Source organism: Lithobates pipiens, unplaced genomic scaffold (genome assembly GCF_037356315.1).
Source record: "Lithobates pipiens isolate NorthernLeopardFrog02 unplaced genomic scaffold, aLitPip1_a1.2 Scaffold_19, whole genome shotgun sequence".
NCBI classification, from domain to species: Eukaryota; Metazoa; Chordata; class Amphibia; order Anura; family Ranidae; genus Lithobates; species Lithobates pipiens.
In genome coordinates, this window is record NW_027507764.1 from 250359121 (window position 1) to 250379081 (window position 19961).

Consider the following 19961-nt stretch of genomic DNA (forward strand, 5'->3'; position numbering starts at 1 on the left):
AGGAGGAGAGGGATGAGGGGTGTGGGGGAGGAGGAGAGGGGGGGAGGTGTGTGGAGAGGGGGGAAAGGATGAGGAGAGGAGGGGGAGAAGGGGTGTGAGGAGAGGAGGGGGAGAAGGGGTGTTAGTAGAGGAGGAACGAGAGGGATGAGGAATGTGAGGGAGGAGGAGAGGGGGGAGGTGTGTGGAGAGGGGGGAAAGGATGAGGAGAGGAGGGGTAGAAGGGGGTGTTAGGAGAGGAGGAGGAGGAGAGGATAAGGAGTGTGAGGGAGGAGGAGGGGGGAGGTGTGTGGAGAGGGGGGAAAGGATGAGGAGAGGAGGGGGAGAAGGGGTGTTAGGAGAGGAGGAGGAGGAGAGGGATGAGGAGTGAGGGAGGAGGAGAGGGGGGAGGTGTGTGGAGAGGGAGGAAAGGATGAGGAGAGGAGGGGGAGAAGGGGTGTTAGGAGAGGAGGAGGAGGAGAGGGATGAGGAGTGAGGGAGGAGGAGAGGGGGGAGGTGTGTGGAGAGGGAGGAAAGGATAAGGAGAGGAGGGGGAGAGGGGTGTTAGGAGAGGAGGAGAGGGGTGAGGAGTGTGAGGGAGGAGGAGAGGGGGGAGGTGTGTGGAGAGGGGGGAAAGGATGAGGAGAGGAGGGGAGAAGGGGGGTGAGGAGTGTGGGGGAGATGAGAGGGAGTCTTACATTCAGGCCATGTGCTGGGACAATCATGACATCACACATGTGAGGAGTCTGAGGACAGATCCATGCATACACCCTATACAGTAATACAGTGTAGTTGAAGTTCACTTACTGGGGTTCTGCTCTGCAGACTGCACCCGATCACTCTGTCCAGCACAAACCTCGCCTCCATGCCTCCAGATATTACCACTCACCAGGCACTGACTACTCCGATCGGCTGTAGCATGTCTGCATGTGAGTGACACCTTCCGCTGTACAGGAGAGGTGATAGAACACCGGGAGGGAGAGCTGGCCTCTGCAAGTGACACAGGGGTCAGGGGTCACATGATTAGATGGATACAAATCTCAGTCACTGAAATTCAGTGACTGAATCATGTATAGGCAGAGCTGGCAGTACTGAAAGAGACCAGAGACACATGTCACTGGTATATTCATAGTGGCGCGCAGCAGCAGGGGATGTGTTTGTTTTCATTCTGTCGGCAGACTCAGGACACGTCCCCCAGTGCTGTGCTGTGCCTCTAATGATACTACAGGTGGACGGAGCGCCTGACTGAGTACATGTAACATTCTGCAGGGGCGCCGGGCGGCATCCCCTGCATTATACAGCACCGCACCTCCACCGAACACTTGCATAACACGGAGACTGGTGGGAGACAGGGATTAGAGAAACCATCAGCCAGGCGCCCTAGGCAGTAGTGCGCCCTAGGCGATTGCCTAATTCGCCTAGTGGTAGCACCGGCCCTGGCTTCATCCATGCTCTGTCCAAAACTGAATTAGGAATTTTGGATGCAGGTAAGTCCTAAATGAGCAATCCCGACACTTATAATTAAATCAATAGTTTTTCTAAGTCTCTATAGTGAAAACTCATTTTCGGGTAATATGGTAACTTTTGAGAGCAGAGTATTTTTTTGTAAACAAAATCATTTACCAAAACTGTGGGAGTGTGTAGTATGATTAATCTCCAGGATATACTGTTCTATGATTGGCCTCCCTTTCACTCGTTGTGTACTGGCCTAGTAACTTCACAGCTATGGACTGTGCAGTTTTAAATCAAGGAACATGACGATTTCTGTTAGCATGAAATCAGCTGATGGTGGCGGGTGGCATGACCAGGGAGAGTCATAAAGATATTTGTACAGTTTAGGAGAGTTTTTAGTGTTTTTGTTTGTTTTTTGCCAGAAAGCTCCAATCAAAAACGCAAACCAGGGTTTTTTATTTTATTTCTGCCTCTAATCGCTGAGCCTAAAATATGCCTCTAATCATCTTAATGTGCATGGACACTTACACTCATTGGCCACTTATTTGAATACACTTGTTCAACTGCTTGGTAAAATAAATTAATAGTCAGCCAATCCCATGATAGCAACTCAATGCATTTATGCATCTGGACATGGTGAAGACTACTTGTTGAAGTTCAAACTGAGGATCAGAATGGGGAAAAAAGGGGATTTAAGTGACTTTAAATGTGGCATGGTTGTTAGTGCCAGATGGGCTGGTCTGAGTATTTCAAAAACGCATCTACTAGGGATTTTCATGCACAACCATCTCTAGAGTTTACAGAGAATAGTCCGAAAAAGAGAAAATATTCAGTGAGCGGCAGTTGTGAGAGCAAAAATGCCTTGTTGGGAGGACAGTGGTCAGAGAAGAATGGGCAGACTGGTTTGAGATGATAGAAAAGTGACAGTAACTCAAATAAACACTCATTAGAACCAAGGTGTAAAGAATACTATCTCTGAATGCACAACACATCGGACCTTGAAGCAGATGGGCTACAGCAACAGAAGACCACACAGGGTGCCACTCCTGTCAGCTAAGAACAGGAAACTACAATTTGCACAGGCTCACTAACATTGGACAATAGAAGATTGGAAAAATGTTGCTCTCTTGTTCGGATGAGCCTCAATTTCAGCTACAACATTCAGATGGTAGGGACAGAATTTGTCATAAACAACATGAAAGCATGGATCCATTCTGCCTTGTAGCAACGGTTCAGGCTGGTGGTGGTAGTGTAATGGTGTGGGGGATATTTTCTTGGCACACTTTGGGCCCCTTAGTATCATTTGTGCATCATTTAAACTCCGCAGCCTACCTGAGTATTGTCCATCCCTCCTTGACTACGGTGTACGCATCTTCTCATGGCTAATTCCAGCAGGATAATGCATCATACCACAAAGCTTAAATCATCTCAAACTGGTTTCTTGAGCATGACAGGAGTTCACTGTAGTTCAATGGCCTCCACTGTCACCAGATCTCAATAAAGTACCTTTGGGAAGTGGTGGAATGGGACATTTGTATCATGGATATACAGCCGAAAAATCTGCAGCAACTGTGTGATGCTATAATGTCAATATGGACCAAATCTCTGAGGAATGTTTTCAAAGCCTTGTTGAATCTATGCCATGAAGCATTAAGGCAGTTCTGAAGGCAAATGGGGTCCAACCCCCAACGGTACTGAGCTGCTTCTACATTAAAAAAAACTCCAGTAGAAGCAGACATTTTTAAGCCAGTGTTCATGGACCCTACTTTTCAGCATGTTATACAGCATAGGTGCAACATTCTGGAACCACCAGGAGTTCCTTCATCAGGTAAAGGACATGTTACTTAAGCCTGATGAAGGAAGCCCTGATAGTTGCACCTATGATGTATAACATACTGAACAAGCATCAATAAAGACCATTTATTTATTTTTAGAGAGGATTTTAACGTGTGCTGGCAACAGATCTTTTGTATGACCAGGGAGAGAGCAGGAGTATCTTGCATTTGTTTCATAATAAGGGAGAGGCAATCTACCAGGCCTTTTAAAAATATGCAGTATACACAATGCATTCCAGTGTTGCGTGTAATACTACACCAATTGGACCAGTGCTGATATAAGTCAATGTGTACATGTAAATATGCAGGTCACTATGTTTGCTTGCAGAGGAGTGCTTGTCCACGTAACAGTGAACTTTACATTTTATACATGAGAAGTGACTTTTTAGTTTGAGTTTCTGTGTTTTTTCCCTTTTTTATTTTGTGTGAACCTCATAGTGTTTAGAGGGAAGTTTTCCAGTTTTCCAGGTGACTGTTCTGTATGCATGTTGTTCTCAGGCTGTTCTTATATACAAGCAATTACTTATTCTTTCCACAAAAAAAAAAAAAAAAACTCACCCATGATTAAGACAATATAAACATGCTTTTTTCCCAAGTTCGTCTTTCAGGACAGCCACCTTAGAGAGACCCTGGCTCCTCCCCTCTCAGGAAACACCGCCTTCAATTTCAAGATTTAAGCCTCGTCCTCCCTCTGTTCCTCAGTTATGGTGTTTCCTCCGGCGGGGAGACACCGCTAAGGAACCTTAGCTATATCAGTTGGCGAAACTGAGGCTTAATGGAGCTCTGACTCCGTTCGGCAGTCCGATCATCTGTCGTACTGACCGTCTTACATGTACTCTAATCTTCGCTTGGTGAAAGCAGGAAGTTTTAGAGGTTCATCCGTTCGTTCACCCAGGCGGGTGTCACGACGGGTTCGGCAGTCCGGGCGACCAGAGAGCTGGTTCTTTTTGACTGACCGTCTTTTACATGTACTCTAATCTTCGCTTGGGGAAAGCAGGACGTTTTTAGAGGTTCTCCTATTCGTTCACCCAGGAGGGTGCTGCAACAGGGTAGGCAGTCCGGTCGGCTGGGGAGCTGGACCCTCGTACTGACCTTTTTTACACGCACTCTAAACTTCGCTTGGGGAAAGCAGGAAGTTTGGGGCGGTTCATCCCTTCGTTCGCCCAGGGGGGCGCTGCAACGAGACGTCCAAGGTCCCCCTGTGTTAGCAGTCGGCTTGGAGCTGGAGGCCGGACCGGATGACGGGCGACGTCAGTTCCGGTGGGGGCGGACTTCTTCGTTGTATCCGCGTCTTCCGGTTCCGGACGCGGCACGTGAAAGGGGACCAAGCGTTCGGCTGGTGCAGCCTCTCTTTCTAAAGTTGTACAGGCAGCTGTAGGAGGCACGTTCGCACCACTCTTCCTCAACAGGAGAATGTCTGAAGCAGAGGCTCCAAGAGCTCCTGGAGATAACAGCACCAGCCACTCAAAGGTAAGGGGAACCCTGGGGAGGTGTTCCCTTACATTATAACCAGTAGCTCCACTGGTGTTTTTTCCCTCTTGGTGGTCGGGGGGAAGGGCAGTGCGTCCGGGATCCTGGTGGTGGTTGATCCTGGGGGGGGGGCACTCCCGGTGGTCCTCTATGTAGCGCTGGTGTTTCTTTTTCTTTTTTTAATTTTATGCTGCTCTCTCTTTTATTTCTGTCTTTCAGAAAGCCACAAGCAAGTCCCCCCATGGTTATAGGAAGAAGTGTCCTTCATGTAGAGCCTCTATGGGGGATTCCTGGTCCAAGGCACTTTGCAGAGAGTGTATTGAGGGATTGGTTAGAGAGCAGGCAGCAGAACAGGGGGCAGATCTGGCGGCTTCTGTGAAGGAACTATCTAATACTTTCCAGTCCTTCAAAACACTTTTTTCTAGTTTACAGTGGCCTCAGCCCCAGAGCACTCCTACACCAGCGCAGCAGAGTGTACCATCTAGCCCTGTGGATGTTCCTCCTGCAGGTGGAGAGAATCCAGGGGGTCCCAGAGAGGAAGCTGAGGAAGAGGTTGACCGTGTCGGCTCAGACTCCCAAGGGGAATCTGACGATGAGGGGTTGGATGGGGAATCCAGTAGAACCTCACGGTATAAGCTTTCCCTGGAGGAAGTGGATGAGCTCTTAGGAGCTATTCATACCACTTTAGGCATACAAGAGGAAAAGAGGGCACTGTCACTCCATGATCAGATGTACAAGGGCATGGGGGAACAGAAAAAGCGGGTGTTCCCGGTGCATGACATCTTGATCGACGCCATCAAGAAGGAATGGCAGGATCCTGAGAGGAAACCTTTCTTTTCTGGGGCATTAAAACGAAGGTTTCCTTTTTCGGAAGAGGAGACTCTCGTCTGGAATAAATCTCCCAGATTAGATGCTGCTTTTTCCCAGGTGTCCAGACACACTGATCTGGCCTTCGAGGACATGGGGGTACTTTCAAACCCTATGGATCGAAGGATGGATTCACTCCTAAAGAAAGCCTGGGACTCATCACAGGGGAATCTTAAACCGGCCATGGCAGCCACAGTGGTGGCTCGTAATATGGAGTATTGGCTTACCCAAATTAACGCGCACATTGAAGCGGGGACGGCAAAGGAGACCATTCTATCCTCCTTTCCCATGCTGCTTAAAGGGATAGCATACATTGCGGATGCTTCAGCTGAATCCGTGCGAATGTCTGCAAGGTCCTCGGCTCTGACCAACTCAGCTAGGAGGGCTTTATGGCTGAAGACCTGGCAGGGAGACAATGTGTCCAAAGCAAAGCTTTGTGGGATCCCCTTTACAGGAGACTTGCTGTTTGGGCAGGTCTTGAAGCAGTGCTTGATCGCACGGCGGATAAGAAAAAGGCCTTTCCCGTTAAGAGGAAATTTGGGGAGCAGTCAAAGAAAAAGACTCATTCCCAGAAGAAGTTTGAAACCCCTAGAACTAATCGGCAGAAGAAAAGTTGGGGGCTCAAGGGCAAAGGGCGCGGGGGAGCAATTTTTCGCCCTCCTGAACAGCCCAAAAAGTCTCAGTGACAGGGTCACAGTGGGAGGAAGGTTGGGGGCCTTCCTCCCACAGTGGGAGATGATCACCTCCAATCAGTTCGTGTTGGGGGTCATCAGAAGAGGTTACCGTTTGGAGTTTTCAGAACTCCCCCCTCTGAGACTCCTTGTCACCGAGCTGCCAAAATGTGCAGAAAAATTGTCTGCCCTTCTTTCCTCTCTGCAGGAGTTAGAGGAACAAGAAGTGGTAGTACGGGTCCCAGCAGGAGAGACAGGCAGGGGCTTCTATTCCCACGTGTTTGTGGTTCGCAAGCCTTCGGGAAAGTTCAGGCTTATCCTGAACCTGAAGCCTCTGAATGTCTCAGTCACCTACAAAAGGTTTCGGATGGATTCAGTTTACTCGGTGAAAGCACTTCTTCCACCAAACTGTTTCATGGCATCGATAGATTTAAAAGATGCATACCTGCATATTCCCATCGCAGAGGCCCACCAGCGTTTCCTCAGACTGGCAGTAAGAACCTCGGTAGGGGTGCTACACCTACAGTTCAAAGCACTTCCCTTTGGGCTATCCTCTTCCCCCCGGATCTTCACCAAAGTAATGGCAGAAGTTCTGGCTTATCTGCGTCTCAGGGGAATCTCAGTGATCGCGTATCTCGGCGATCTTCTCCTGTTTGCCCCTTCTCCGACACAGCTGACTCGAGATTTACAGACAACAAGAGACCTGTTAGTAAACTTGGGTTGGCTTCTGAACCTGGAGAAGTCCAACTTAGATCCTTCCCAGAGGGTCACCTTCCTGGGATATGTGTTGGACTCAACAGTACAGAAAGTCTTCCTCCCTTCAGAAAAAATTCAAAAGGTAGACAAGGCACTGTTGTTTCTCCAGGGCAGCCACCAGATCTCAGTAAGGAGGGTCATGTCGGCATTGGGTTTGCTGACGTCCACGCTCCCGGCGGTCCAGTGGGCGGGATTACATTACCGTCCCCTGCAATTATTTATACTGAAGGTTTGGGATCACAGCCAGGGGTCCCTGGATTCTTTGGTGTCGGTTCCGGACCAGGTAAAGAGGTCCCTCTGGTGGTGGAGAAAGGGAGCAAATTTGTCCCAGGGCCTAGAGTGGGTTTTACCAATATCCAGGGTGGTCACAACCGATGCAAGCAGCTCAGGTTGGGGTGCACACCTAGACTCCCGCCTGATACAGGGTACCTGGGAGAGGAGGGAGTCGAAGAGATCCTCGAATTGGAGGGAGCTGAGGGCAGTAGATCTGGCTCTCAGGACCTTTCAGAGAGAACTCAGGGGGCATCACGTAAAAGTCAGGTCGGACAATTCCTCAGTGGTAGCCTACATCAACAGACAGGGGGGCACCAGAAGCGAATCCTTATGGGCCCTAACAAAAGCCATCCTCGGGTGGGCCGAAGCAAATGTCCTGTCCCTGTCAGCAGTCCACTTGAAGGGGGAGCAAAATCAGGTGGCAGATTTCCTCAGCAGGAGAACATTGAGAGAAGGCAACTGGGTTCTCAAACAGGAGGTTTTCGAAATGATCACCCAGAGGTGGGGGATTCCTTCGATAGACCTCTTTGCCTCGAGGGAAAACGCGAAAGTAGCCAGCTTCTTTTCTATAAACAAGGGGGACGGGGCGTTGGCGGTGGACGCACTAGCACAGAATTGGGGTTTCTCCAGGTGCTATGCTTTCCCCCCTCCCGTACTGATTCCGGCAGTGTTAAGGAAGTTTCAGGTGGAGAACACTACCCTTATTCTAATCGCACCTCACTGGCCCAGGAGGCCGTGGTTCTCCATTCTGAAGGGCCTATCTGTAGAACCCCCCTGGATTCTCCCAGTCCAGGAGGATCTCCTTTCTCAGGGTCCAATCTGCTGTCCTCAGGTAGAGCGGTGGAACCTTGCAGCTTGGCTTCTGAGGAAGAACTGTTGAAGGGCAAGGGCTTCTCAGATCGCTTAGTAGCCACGCTCCTAAACTGCAGGAAAAAGGAAACCAGGACCATTTACTTAAAGGTATGGAGGCGGTTCAATAGCTGGTGCTCAGAGAGCTCCTTCAATGTGCACAGCTCTGTAGCCGTTCTAGAGTTCCTACAGGCTGGGGCAGATAAAGGTTTAGCCCTTGGAACTCTGAAGGGTCAGGTATCCGCTTTAAGCGTGTTTCTAGAAAGGCAGCTAGCTTCAGACCCTTGGATAATGAGATTCTTCAAAGCCCTAAGTAGGCAGAGACCTGTTTCAAATTCCCCCTTCCCAGTTTGGGATCTTTCTTTAGTTTTACAATTTCTCACAGGAGAACCTTTTGAGCCATTGGAATGTTGCTCATCAAAACTGATCACTCTCAAAACGGTGTTTTTGGTGGCGATCACTACAGCAAGGAGAGTGAGTGAACTCGAAGCCCTTTCTGTTAGGGCACCTTTTTTCAGGTTTTTCCGGACCGTTTGGTTTTTAAGACGGATCCGGCCTTTTTGCCTAAGGTAGCCTCTAGTTTTCATAGAGCCCAGGAGATTGTGCTACCTACTTTCTGTTCAAATCCAGTAAGAGAACAGGAACACATCTTTCATAGATTGGATGTTAGAAGATGTGTCCTTCATTATTTAGATTGCACAAGTCAGTTCAGGAAGTCTGATTCACTTTTTGTGTTGTTTTCAGGGGCTAGGAAGGGTTCCAGAGCCTCTAGACGTACGATAGCCAGATGGTTAAGGTTAGCCATTGGGCAGGCTTATGTGGCAGGGGGGTTAGAACCCCCAGTTGGGATTAGAGCACACTCAACCAGGGCAGTGGCAACTTCTCAGGCAGAGTGTGCTGGTGCATCTCCTGAACAGATCTGTAGAGCTGCAACATGGTCCAGTTTTGCTACGTTCGTGAAACACTATAGACTGGATCTCCTGTCAGCCAAAGACCAGGCCTTTGGTCGTAAAGTGCTGCAAGCAGTGGTCCCACCCTAAGGTAATGTGCTCGCTTATCCTCTCTAAGGTGGCTGTCCTGAAAGACGAACTTGGGAAAAACGGAGTTACGTACCGGTAACATCCTTTTCCGGGAGTCTTTCAGGACAGCCCCGGTTCCCACCCAGGTTTTTGGAGATCGTCGGGATCTCGTCACACGAGACCGTCAGGTAAGATTGAAAGTTTGTTTGTTTGACGTGTTCTTGTGTCTCCCCAGTTGGCCGGAGGTACTCTGGAAGAACTGAGGAACAGAGGGAGGACGAGGCTTAAATCTTGAAATTGAAGGCGGTGTTTCCTGAGAGGGGAGGAGCCAGGGTCTCTCTAAGGTGGCTGTCCTGAAAGACTCCCGGAAAAGGATGTTACCGGTACGTAACTCCGTTTTTTTGGATATAGATAAGCAGTAACAATATTTCCTGAAAAGAAGAATACAAGAAATTACTTGTATGTTTTTGGAGTTGGTGGACTCCTCAAAACAACCACCGCCTTTCACCCTGAAACATTTGAATGGTGTGTCTCCTCCAAGTATAACCCTATTTCATGTTCCTAGTAAATAGATATACTAAGTAACTTCTTTGCTTGGTTTATGCATCAAATGAATATTTACTTATATGTGTGTGGTGTTCCACTAAAAATGAAATATAGTGAACTCCTTTAACCACTTACGGACTGCCTCATGCCGATATACATCCTAACTTTGAAGAGGAATATCGTTGTTATGGCAGCAGCTAGTTGCCATAACGCCCGGTATCCTCTTTTTCTGCCAGTGGTCTGCTTTTCGATAAGACTGGTCTCTGTGGCGGATTTGCTTCGAGATCCCCCCTCCCGCTGCGCTCCGGTGCCCTCCGTCGTTTACCGGATCCGTTGGCAGTGGCGGAGGCGAACGGGTGTTTCCCCTTGCTGGGTAGGGAGACTAGTGAGGTGAAGATGGCCCCCAACCGTCTCCATAACATTGCAGGGCGGAAGCGACGTCAAAACATCACTCCACCCATAGCTCCTAAAGAGAAATTTTTTTCTAACCGCTTCAACCTTGGAAGATTTTACCCCCTTCCTGACCAGAGCACGTTTTGCGATTCGGTACTGTTTTGTTTTAACTGACAATTGTGCGGTGGTGCAGCATTGCACCCAAGCAAAATTTATGTTTTTTTTCCCCCACAAATAGAGGTTTCTTTTAGTGGTATTTGATCATGTCTGCAGTTTTTATTTTTTGCGCTATAAACAAAAAAAGAGCGACAGTTTTGAAAAAAATGCATTATTTTTTACTTTTTGCTATAATATCCCCCAAAAATATATAAAAAAACAATTTCCTCAGTTTAGGCCGATATGTATTCTTCTACATATTTTTGGTAAAAATAATCATAATAAGCATTTATTGATTGGTTTGCGCAAAAGTTATAGCGTCTGCAAAATAGGGGATAGTTTTATGGCATTTTTATTTTTAATTTTTTTTTATTAGTAATGGCGGCGATCTGCGATTTTTATCAGGACTGCAACATTATGGCGGGCACGTCGGACACTTTTGACACTATTTTGGGACCATTGTCATTTATACAGCGATCAGTGCAATAAAAAATGCACTGATTACTGTGTAAATGACACTGGCAGTGAAGGGGTCAAGTGTGTCCTAGGGAGTGATTCTAACTGGTGGGGGGGTGGATTATTAGTCACATGACTGCGGTCACCACTCCTGATGACAGGGAGCGGTGATCTCTGTTATGTCACAAGCCAGAACGGGGAAATGCCATAGGCACTTCCCCGTTCTGAGGCTCCGTGACACGATCGCCGGGAGATCAGCAGGCGCGCCCCGCCGGATACAGCATGACCATGAGCGTCTGCTATCCCCGGCTCTTGAAGGGGACATTCAGGTACATCCATTTGCCCACTACTGCCATTGTGCCGACATATATCGGTGTACAATGGTCGGCAAGTGGTTAAATTACAAAATTATTATTATTATTATTTTCTTTTTTTTTTCTTTTAGTGTAGATATGAGATCTGAGGTCTTTTTGACCCCAGATCTCATATTTAAGAGGTCCTGTCATACTTTTTTTCTATTACAAGGGATGTTCACATTTTTTTTTTTATAAAATAACAATGTAAAAATAAAAGGTAAAATAAATAAGAAAAAAAAATTCTAATTTTAAACGTGCCCTGTCCCACCGAGCTCGCATGCAGAAGAAAACACATGCGTCAGCAGCACCCGCATATGAAAATGATGTTCAAACCACACATGTGAGGTATCGACACAATTGGTAGAGCAAGAGCAATAATTATAGCACGAGACCCCCTCTGTAAATCAAAACATGCAACCTGTCGAATTTTTTAAACATCGCCTATGGAGAAAAAGTTTGTCGGCATTCCACGAGCGGACGCAATTTTTAAGAGTGACATGTTGGGTATCAATTTACTCGGCGTAACATTATCTTTCAAATTATAAAAAAAAAAAATTGAGCTAACTTGACTGTTGTCTTATTTTTTAATTCCAAAAAGTGTATTTTTTCCCAAAAAAGTGCGCTACCGCTGCACAAACACAGTGTGACAGAAAGCATTGCAACAACCGCCATTTTATTCTCTAGGGTGTTAGAAAAAAAATTATAATGTTTGGGAATTCTAAGTAATTTTCTAGCAAAAAAAAAAAAAACTGTTTTAAACTTGTAAACAACAAATCTCAAAAAGAGGCTCGGTCCTGGTTAAAATTCAAGTCATATTTAAAAATTAAAGGAACCTTGGTCAATACATCCCCCTTTGTATTGCAGCGTGTATAGTTCTGATCTCTTGGCCCACTTTCATAAGATTTAGCACGATGCTTATCCCACTGATGATTATATGACATTATATGTCTTGGACAGTAATGTTTGTAGAATGTATTTCTTAAGGAACGCCAATGTTCTCATGTCTTTTCCAGTCCTAGAAGAAGTAGACTGTTAGAACTGTCAACATTTTTATACTTACGTACGGTATGTTCTTTTCTTTCTTATTTACCTGGAATTCTCCACCTGCCCTCTTTTCGATCTAAACATGTTTCACTTTTTATACCTGTATCTTCAGCTGTTGAATAAACTAGATATAGCTGTTTCTCTTTGAAATCTATAAATCAAGTTATCATACTCCTCTTTCTTTTGAGGGCAAAATGACAGTGCCTTCTGGAGGAATTCAGTTTTTTTTTTTTTTTTTGCAAAAAGTACTAGAAAGAGGTATTCACATACATAATCAACCCCAAACATAAAGGCGCTATGGGAAGTTGGCTGATCTGATGGCAAATATTAGAGGCAGGGGGCTGGGATTTCAAATAGCTTAAAAAAGAGTATCTGTTTCATAAACTGACACAAGCTAAGCAATTTGAGCAGGTTGGTGGTAAATGCACAAGCATCCTGAGACCCATTTTAGTTTTATGCATAATATGCTACTTCGATATAGTAATTAACCAAATGTCTGTTAAATATTATGGTCAATGAATGAATAAATGTGCATGTGAGCGTTCCTGGAGTGTTTACCTAGTGTGCTTGTGTAAAGCTAACTGATCTTTGCTAATGTGTAAATGTCCATTAGAATGCAAATGTTTGGTAAGCGATTCAGATTTGCGGAAATTATGTTATATAGACCCCAAGCCCAAGGGGGATTGGGTCTACCTAATCTGTGGCAATATTATTTGCCAGCAAGACTGGTACAACTCACACAATGGTATGCCACCACTACACACATAGGCTCAAATTTGAAACACTCTCAATGTACCCCTTTCATTTGCCAGAGTTACTCTGGTCTAAATCCGTCCTATAGCTTTAGCCTCTCCTAATGCAATTGTATGCCAATTGTTGCATTTATGGTCTTTATATAACACAAAATATAGACTCACATTTTCTGTCTTCCCATTAGCATCCTTTTTGGGAGATGTTACTTTTCTGGCAGCCACACCTTTTGCACTAGGTTGACCATAAACTGGTTTCTCTAAATTCACTGATTGATTGATTGATTTTCACTTTGCGCCTTCCTCAAATTCAACAATTTTATGACTCTGTAATTCTGAGGGCTTTAAATATTGGCAAATGCAACACTTTTATAGTACCCATTTTGCACTGACCATAACATCTCCACCTATTAATTTTGAGCAGATGTGCCTTTCCCGATATGAGTTCAGCACTATATTGCTTCCTTAACGGTCTTCACCTTCCAAAGAAGTTCAATGGGAAGCTGGATCTGCATTGGAATTATCTACCCAGGATTGGTTAGATAGGCTCTCAAACTTCCATAAATGTACGCATTCAATCTCAGTTCGAGAAATGATTTTAGGTGGTGCATGACTCCAGCGAAACTTCATGCAATTTTTCAGTTGGTTCCTGCCAAGTACTTCAGGGGATGCCCAGATGTGGCACCATTATTTACTTTTTTGGTGCTGTAAAATATTGTGCCCAAGGGGGCAACAAGTGGCTAGTAAAACAGCACAAACGATAGGCTCCCAACTTAGCTTAATGATGCCAATGTGCCTGTTGTTTGCTTCTATCCCTGATGTGCCTTCACCCTGTGAAAGGTTATTGTGCTCTTGTTTAGTGCCATTCAGTGGGTTATTGCTCTTAACTGTAGTTCTGACTCAGTAACATGCTCTCAAGTAATATTGCATATGGAGTCTATTAAAATTCTGAAGAAAATGTACCATTCCATTTATGATGGTATATGCTGATTTTTAATTGAAGTGGGACTGCAGAAAATGAGTGGACACACATGTGTCATCCAAAAAGTAAACGGAAGATAACTGGCACAGCACACAAAATAAACATGAATATAAAGGTATGCAATGAAAGCCCTATGGATAATCACAATTATATTGGTGGGCACATGAAATAGAATCAAATAAATAAGCTGAGAATGAGTCCATAAGTCCAATAAATCAATTAAAATCTAATGGTGGCAGCCCTCGTCGGAGAAAAGCCAGCTCTGTGAAATCAAATGAAAGGACAAAACAGGAAGCACCACCTGAGTGTAGTATTAAAAGAACAATTTAATCAAAGGATTAAGCACAAAATAAAACACAAGCTCATCTGGTGCATGGAGAAGCCCCTCTGATCCATCTCACGGACATCGTGCTTTGCACAGGGACCACAAAAGTTGCTGATGCTATGTAGTATCTGGATAGCATCCAGAGAAGCTGGGAGAACCATTGTGAACCGGAGGGTGGATGTGACGTCACTGGAGACAGGGAGACCACCAGGATACACACAGCATGGGCACACTTGGCTAGACAGGCTACGCACTTGTTTTTCCTTTCTTGTTTTTCATGGACTTGCTGGCTGTTTTAGTCCCACAGCCAGCGTTCCAGTATAAATGGTTGTTAGTGCAGTACAGCCCCAGGCCTTTAGAAGTAGCTGACGCTCCGAGCGCGTCGCCTGTCTATCCAAGTGTGCCCTGGCCATCTCCTCATCTCAGATCTTTTGATTAATTCGCTCTTTCACATAAGTGGCGCTTTCTGTTTTGTCCTTTCACAGATGTGTCATCCGCCTGCTCTGCTCCAATCATGAGGGAATCTGTGAATTGAATCCCTGATGATCAGAACAGATTCCTTAGGAAATCTGGCTTGTGTGAAAGGGGCCTATGTATTACCATTTTTTACTGATTTGTTATATTACCTTTACATGGTTTATTGACTCATTTTGTGTCATGTACAGAACATACAAGTCCCGTTTACTGATTTGTTTTACCTATTTCTTTACTTTTACTAAGTGATAACATGTCCTGCCAGTTTGTTATTCCATTGACTGGTTTTGCTTTCTCTCTATTTTTGTCTTTAACTCAATAAAATCGTTTGTAAACAAAAAAAGAATGTTGAATGTGAGTATGTGTATATAATATGTTTGTGTATTATATTTAAAATTTAGAAATATGGCTTGCACACAGGTACTTTAATAATCAGCATGCTATTCAATTATTGAATGATTTATATTTTCATATATTAAAATATTATTTCATTTTTTTAAATTCCTACAAATATCTGACTTATTTCAGTAGTCTCATTTTATTTTTTGCTTGTAAACACAGGGTTACCTTTTTGGTATGCTTTAGTAAATGTATACTATGCATTATAACGTATATGTAGCGGTTTAATGTATTGTAATGTTTAGAGTAATTTTTCTCTATATTTGCTTTTAAACATATTTCGGAGATAGACTAGTGCACTTAAGTATTGTTTCAGTTTAGGATGAACTGTGTGGCTGTGGTCCAAGCAAATTTGCCAAGGAGCTAATGCGGTTTTCTTAGCTTGAACAGGGATTAAACTGCTTTGAAAGCTGTTCATGAGTAAAGCTGGAACATCACTGAAAGATTCGGGTGTGGGAGTTCTTGCAGCTCTGGAGTAAAATGCGTATTGGAAGATTACAGAACATTTTAATGTTATTTTTTGTAATCTGTCTTGTTTAAACACATAGTTTACTAGTTTTAACACAGAACTGAAATTTAGAAATATATGGGGTAGAGTAAGCTCATGAGACAGATTGTTAGAAAGTTCTGCACACTATGCAATTTTTCTTGGTAAGCCATTTTATTTGATGGTTTTATTATTTTGGTTTATTTTTCGTTTTTTTTAGCATTTTTTGAGATCACATTTTCCCTAAGAATAATTTTGGGAACAATGAGTACTGCCAATGTTCAAGGTATTTAAAATTAAATATATTTATATAGTCCACATAATCCCATTTATCCATAAGTTACATAAAAAAAGAAAAGGTACTCTGTATAGATGTCAACAGTGAGGTTAAACAACAATGTAACTACTATGATTTTTAAATTCTTCTTTTTTTTTTTTTCAGCTGAATTTGGAGACTATAATTCTTCAGTGCATCTTCCAGGATACCTATCAAATAAAAGCTTTATTCCAGGTCAAGACAATGACTTTATAAGCAAAGTAGAATCTCTCCACAATCAGCACAGGTAATAACCGTTTTAGAGCCTGTTGGGGAAATTCTCGCCACCTTCTAGACCAGGGGTTGGCAACCTTTCAGAAGCTACCTGGACAACAGGACTAGAAAATCATTGGAGGGATGTTATCATTGCCCTTTAAAAAATAAATAAAAGTAAAGCCCCCAATAAAAAGACAGCATGACACATATTGTATCAAATCACCCCCCCACCAGTAATGACCTCTGCCCCTTTTAACATCATCCCCCAGTAATGTACTCTGCTCCCCCACTGCAGTGTTCTCTGCTCTTCTGCCTCCCCCACACTGTAGTGTCCTCAACCCCACCGCCCCCCACCATACACACACACACACCACCATCATTCTATATCAATACAGAAATGTAAAAAAAACACCTAAAACAATACAGATACTCCTCACTTAACAACTTACCTGTTTACCGACCGTCTGGACTTACGACCAGCTCTCCGCTGGTTCAGTACTGTGTACGTTACTACCTGTTTACTGTACTTTACTGTATGTACAGTACTGTGTATACAGTACAGTGCTAAACTACATAGTATACAATACTATATGTGTATGTACTGTACAGTATGTGTGTGGCTGCATGTTTATAAAGCTTCTTCTTTAAGCATTTAAATGAGGCAGTAGTGGTGTGAGATCTGGGTATTTGAAATCATATACTGTACTGTATTGCACTTTATTTTGCACCCCATAGTACAAGATGTCAGCAAAAACGAGGGCATTGACCTCACCTGGAGAAAGCACCAAGAAACAAAGGAAGGCTATTGATTTTGAGTAAAGGTCATAAATAACTATGAAGCTCATAGTTAAAAAGCTAAAACGATAGCACATGAGTTGGAGCTGGTGCATCCAACTATTTAAACAATCCTGAATGATAAACATAGAGTCAAAGAGGCGGTTAAAGCATCAACAGGCTTTAAAGCCATAATAACTAGGCAGCAGAACGGCCTCATTCATGACTTGGAGAAATTACTGCCAATCTGATTTGATGACCAGATACAAAAAAGAGCCCTTTAAAAATGTAAACCAAGGCACTCAGTATCTTTGAGACTTTAAAGGTGTTCAAAGGTGAAGAATCGATGGAAACCTTTGCAGCAAGCCATGAATAGTTTCAACAGTTTTGTTGCAGATTCAACCTACATAATTTTTAGTGTCAGCAATGAGGCAGCAAAAATGACAGGCAAACTTGGCTACTGTCCAGAACAAATCTTCAATATGGATGAAACTAGGCTTTTTTTGGAAGAAAATGCCCGAAAGGTCCTACATATACAAAGAAGCTAAAACAATGCCCGGCTTCAGAGTTTGTAAGGACATTATTATTGGGAAGAAATTTTATTGGGTTCAAGTTAAAGCCTTTCCTCATCTATTGCTTAGAGAACAGACGCATTGAAGCAGACTAGCAAGTTCATGCTGCTCTTTTACTATCAAGTAAATAACAAGGCATGGATGACGTCCCCAGAACTTTTTTTCGGGGGGGGGGGGGCAGGTGGGGGGTGTTCTGGCCATATTTTGATCAGTCTGTATAGCTGTTTTCATCAAGATCAAAATAAGGCCACAACAGATATATTGCAATGCAAAAAATGTACATTGCATTCTCTAGGCTATATAAATGATATGGGCATGGACTGGTCTGGCCTGAGTAGTAACTTCTAATACAAAGTGATGAAGACATGAATTATCTCTGTATTTTAGTCATGATAATAACAACATAATACACTAAAGAGACATATCTTTACAGCAAATTAGCAATAAATAAATCAAAATGCTCTTCCTCCTGGAAGTCCTGGCTGCTACTAACTGCTGTTACCTGTGGTTCCTCGCAGTTCTTATGTTGCCTAGGCACAGGTAGTATATTACTGGGCGACTCGCACTTGAGTGGGCGGTGGCAGTGTCGGCCCGGATATGACTCGGCTCTGCGGCTCACACTTGAGTGGGCGGATCCATCTACAACAACACACCTACACACTACACAGGCAGCCAATCAGTGAAGAGCGCGGAAAGGCCGAGCTGCCAAGCGGAGAACATATGACAGTGTCAGGACAGAGCAGAGAGCAGCGTAGTAGCAGCTGCAGACCTAGAAGAAAAAGTCAGCGGCGGACATTTCAACACAACACACAGACACAGTGCAACTGCAAGCCAACACCTGATGATTCTGGGAAGGGGCAATTGCCCCCCCCCCCAGCCCCTATTTCCAGACGCCCATGGATGACGCAAGCTTTATTTGAGTATTGGTTCCTCAACAAATGGACTGAGAGCTATAGCTGCATTCAAATTCTACTATTTGTGCACAACTTTTTCTAAAGCCGTAACAGTAAAAAAAATGGTGAAGTAACCCTTCATGATTTGTGGATATCATACATTTCACACTGCATGAAAAACATTGAATCAGCTTGGGAGGGAGTGACAAATAAGTGTATGCTGCGCATATGGATAAAGTGCCTAAAACATTTTGTGGATGAATTTTGAAGAATTTGACAAAGATGAACATGTCAATGTCATAAATAGAAAAACTGGCACTTGCTAACATGCTTAGTTAGATGTTGGAGTGGAAGATATTGAAGAATAAGTGGAATATGTCGGGGGAGAGCTAACTAACGAAAATTTAATAGAGTTTGAAGAGGAAAAAGAAGAAGAACAAAAGAAGTTCACTGTATGGCCCCTTTCACACTTGTGCGACTTGGGACTGCAAAGTCGCATGACAAGTTGTACTCCATGATTTTCAATGAGTACCATTCATATCTGTGCGACTTCAAAGTAGTCCCTGCACTACTTTGGTCCAACTTTGTTGGACCAAACTTTTGTTAAGTTTTGCTGATTGTACAGTACTGTATTTTTATGTTTTGTAATACCATTATAGTACTTTATGTAAGGATTATGCAAAACAAAAACAAAGTCCTCAAGCTGGAGTTTCCTTTGGACTATTTCTGACAGGAAGATTTATGACACAAACTGTTTTTTTAACTGGCTCACTGTAATAATTATATCCTCCTTTATAATTTCAACTGTGTCTTGTGGTTATCAAATGTGCCCAGAGGTCAATTTATGAGACTACGTTGGAACGGCACCTCAGGAAGATTTTGTACAACAGTCAGAAATTATTGTGGAATAGTTTTTGCAGAAAGTGGTTAAAGGGGACAATAGGTTACAAGATAAAGAAGATTTAGATTTTTTTTTTTTTTTTTCGTTTTTAGACTAAAAAATACAGTTTAGGAAATATTGGAGCATTTTAAAGAGAGATTTGTACACAGTTTTACCTGAACATTCTAAATTTGTCACACCTAATCTCAAGAAAAACTAGTAAAAAATGTAATAGACCCTCTTCCTAAGAGAGACTTCTCCTTTTTCACAAACAAGGTCCATAAAAACATCAATGAGCGAGTTTGGGGTGGAGGAACTTGACTGACCTGCACAGTCCTGACTTCAACACCTTTGGAATGAATTAGAGCGGAATTAGAGCGGAGACTGCAAAGCCAGGCCTTCTCGTCCACATCAATGCCTGACCTCACAGATACTTCTTGAAGAATGGTCAAACATTCCCATAGGCACACTCCAAAACCTTGTGGACAGCCTTCACAGAAGAGTTGAAGCTGTTATAGCTGCAAAGGGTGGGCCAACTCAATACTGAACCCTATGGACTAAGACTGGGATGCCACTAAAGTTTATGTGCGTGTAAAGGCAGGCATCACAATACCTTTGGTAATATAGTGTGTTTGTATGTATATACTGTGTGTATATATATACTGTGTGTATATATATATATATATATGTATGTATATATTTATAACACACGCGGTCTCAGGGTTACAAATAAGATGGGGACTGTAGGTTTGTTCTTAAGTTGAATCTGTAAGTC

At 43.7% G+C, this 19961-nt stretch overlaps 1 protein-coding gene across 3 annotated transcripts in view; it reads left to right on the forward strand.

Moving 5' to 3' along the window:
* Window positions 1–19961, forward strand: part of PTPN3 (protein tyrosine phosphatase non-receptor type 3) — a 294126-nt gene that overhangs the window by 151069 nt on the left and 123096 nt on the right. The window contains exon 8 of one of the 3 annotated variants that reach the window (XM_077491913.1): window positions 15978–16098. The exons of the other annotated variants lie outside the window; for them this stretch is intronic. Within the exon in view, the coding sequence (XP_077348039.1) occupies window positions 15978–16098 (121 nt within the window). The remainder of the gene's footprint in view (window positions 1–15977; window positions 16099–19961) is intronic. 3 annotated transcript variants of the gene reach the window in all.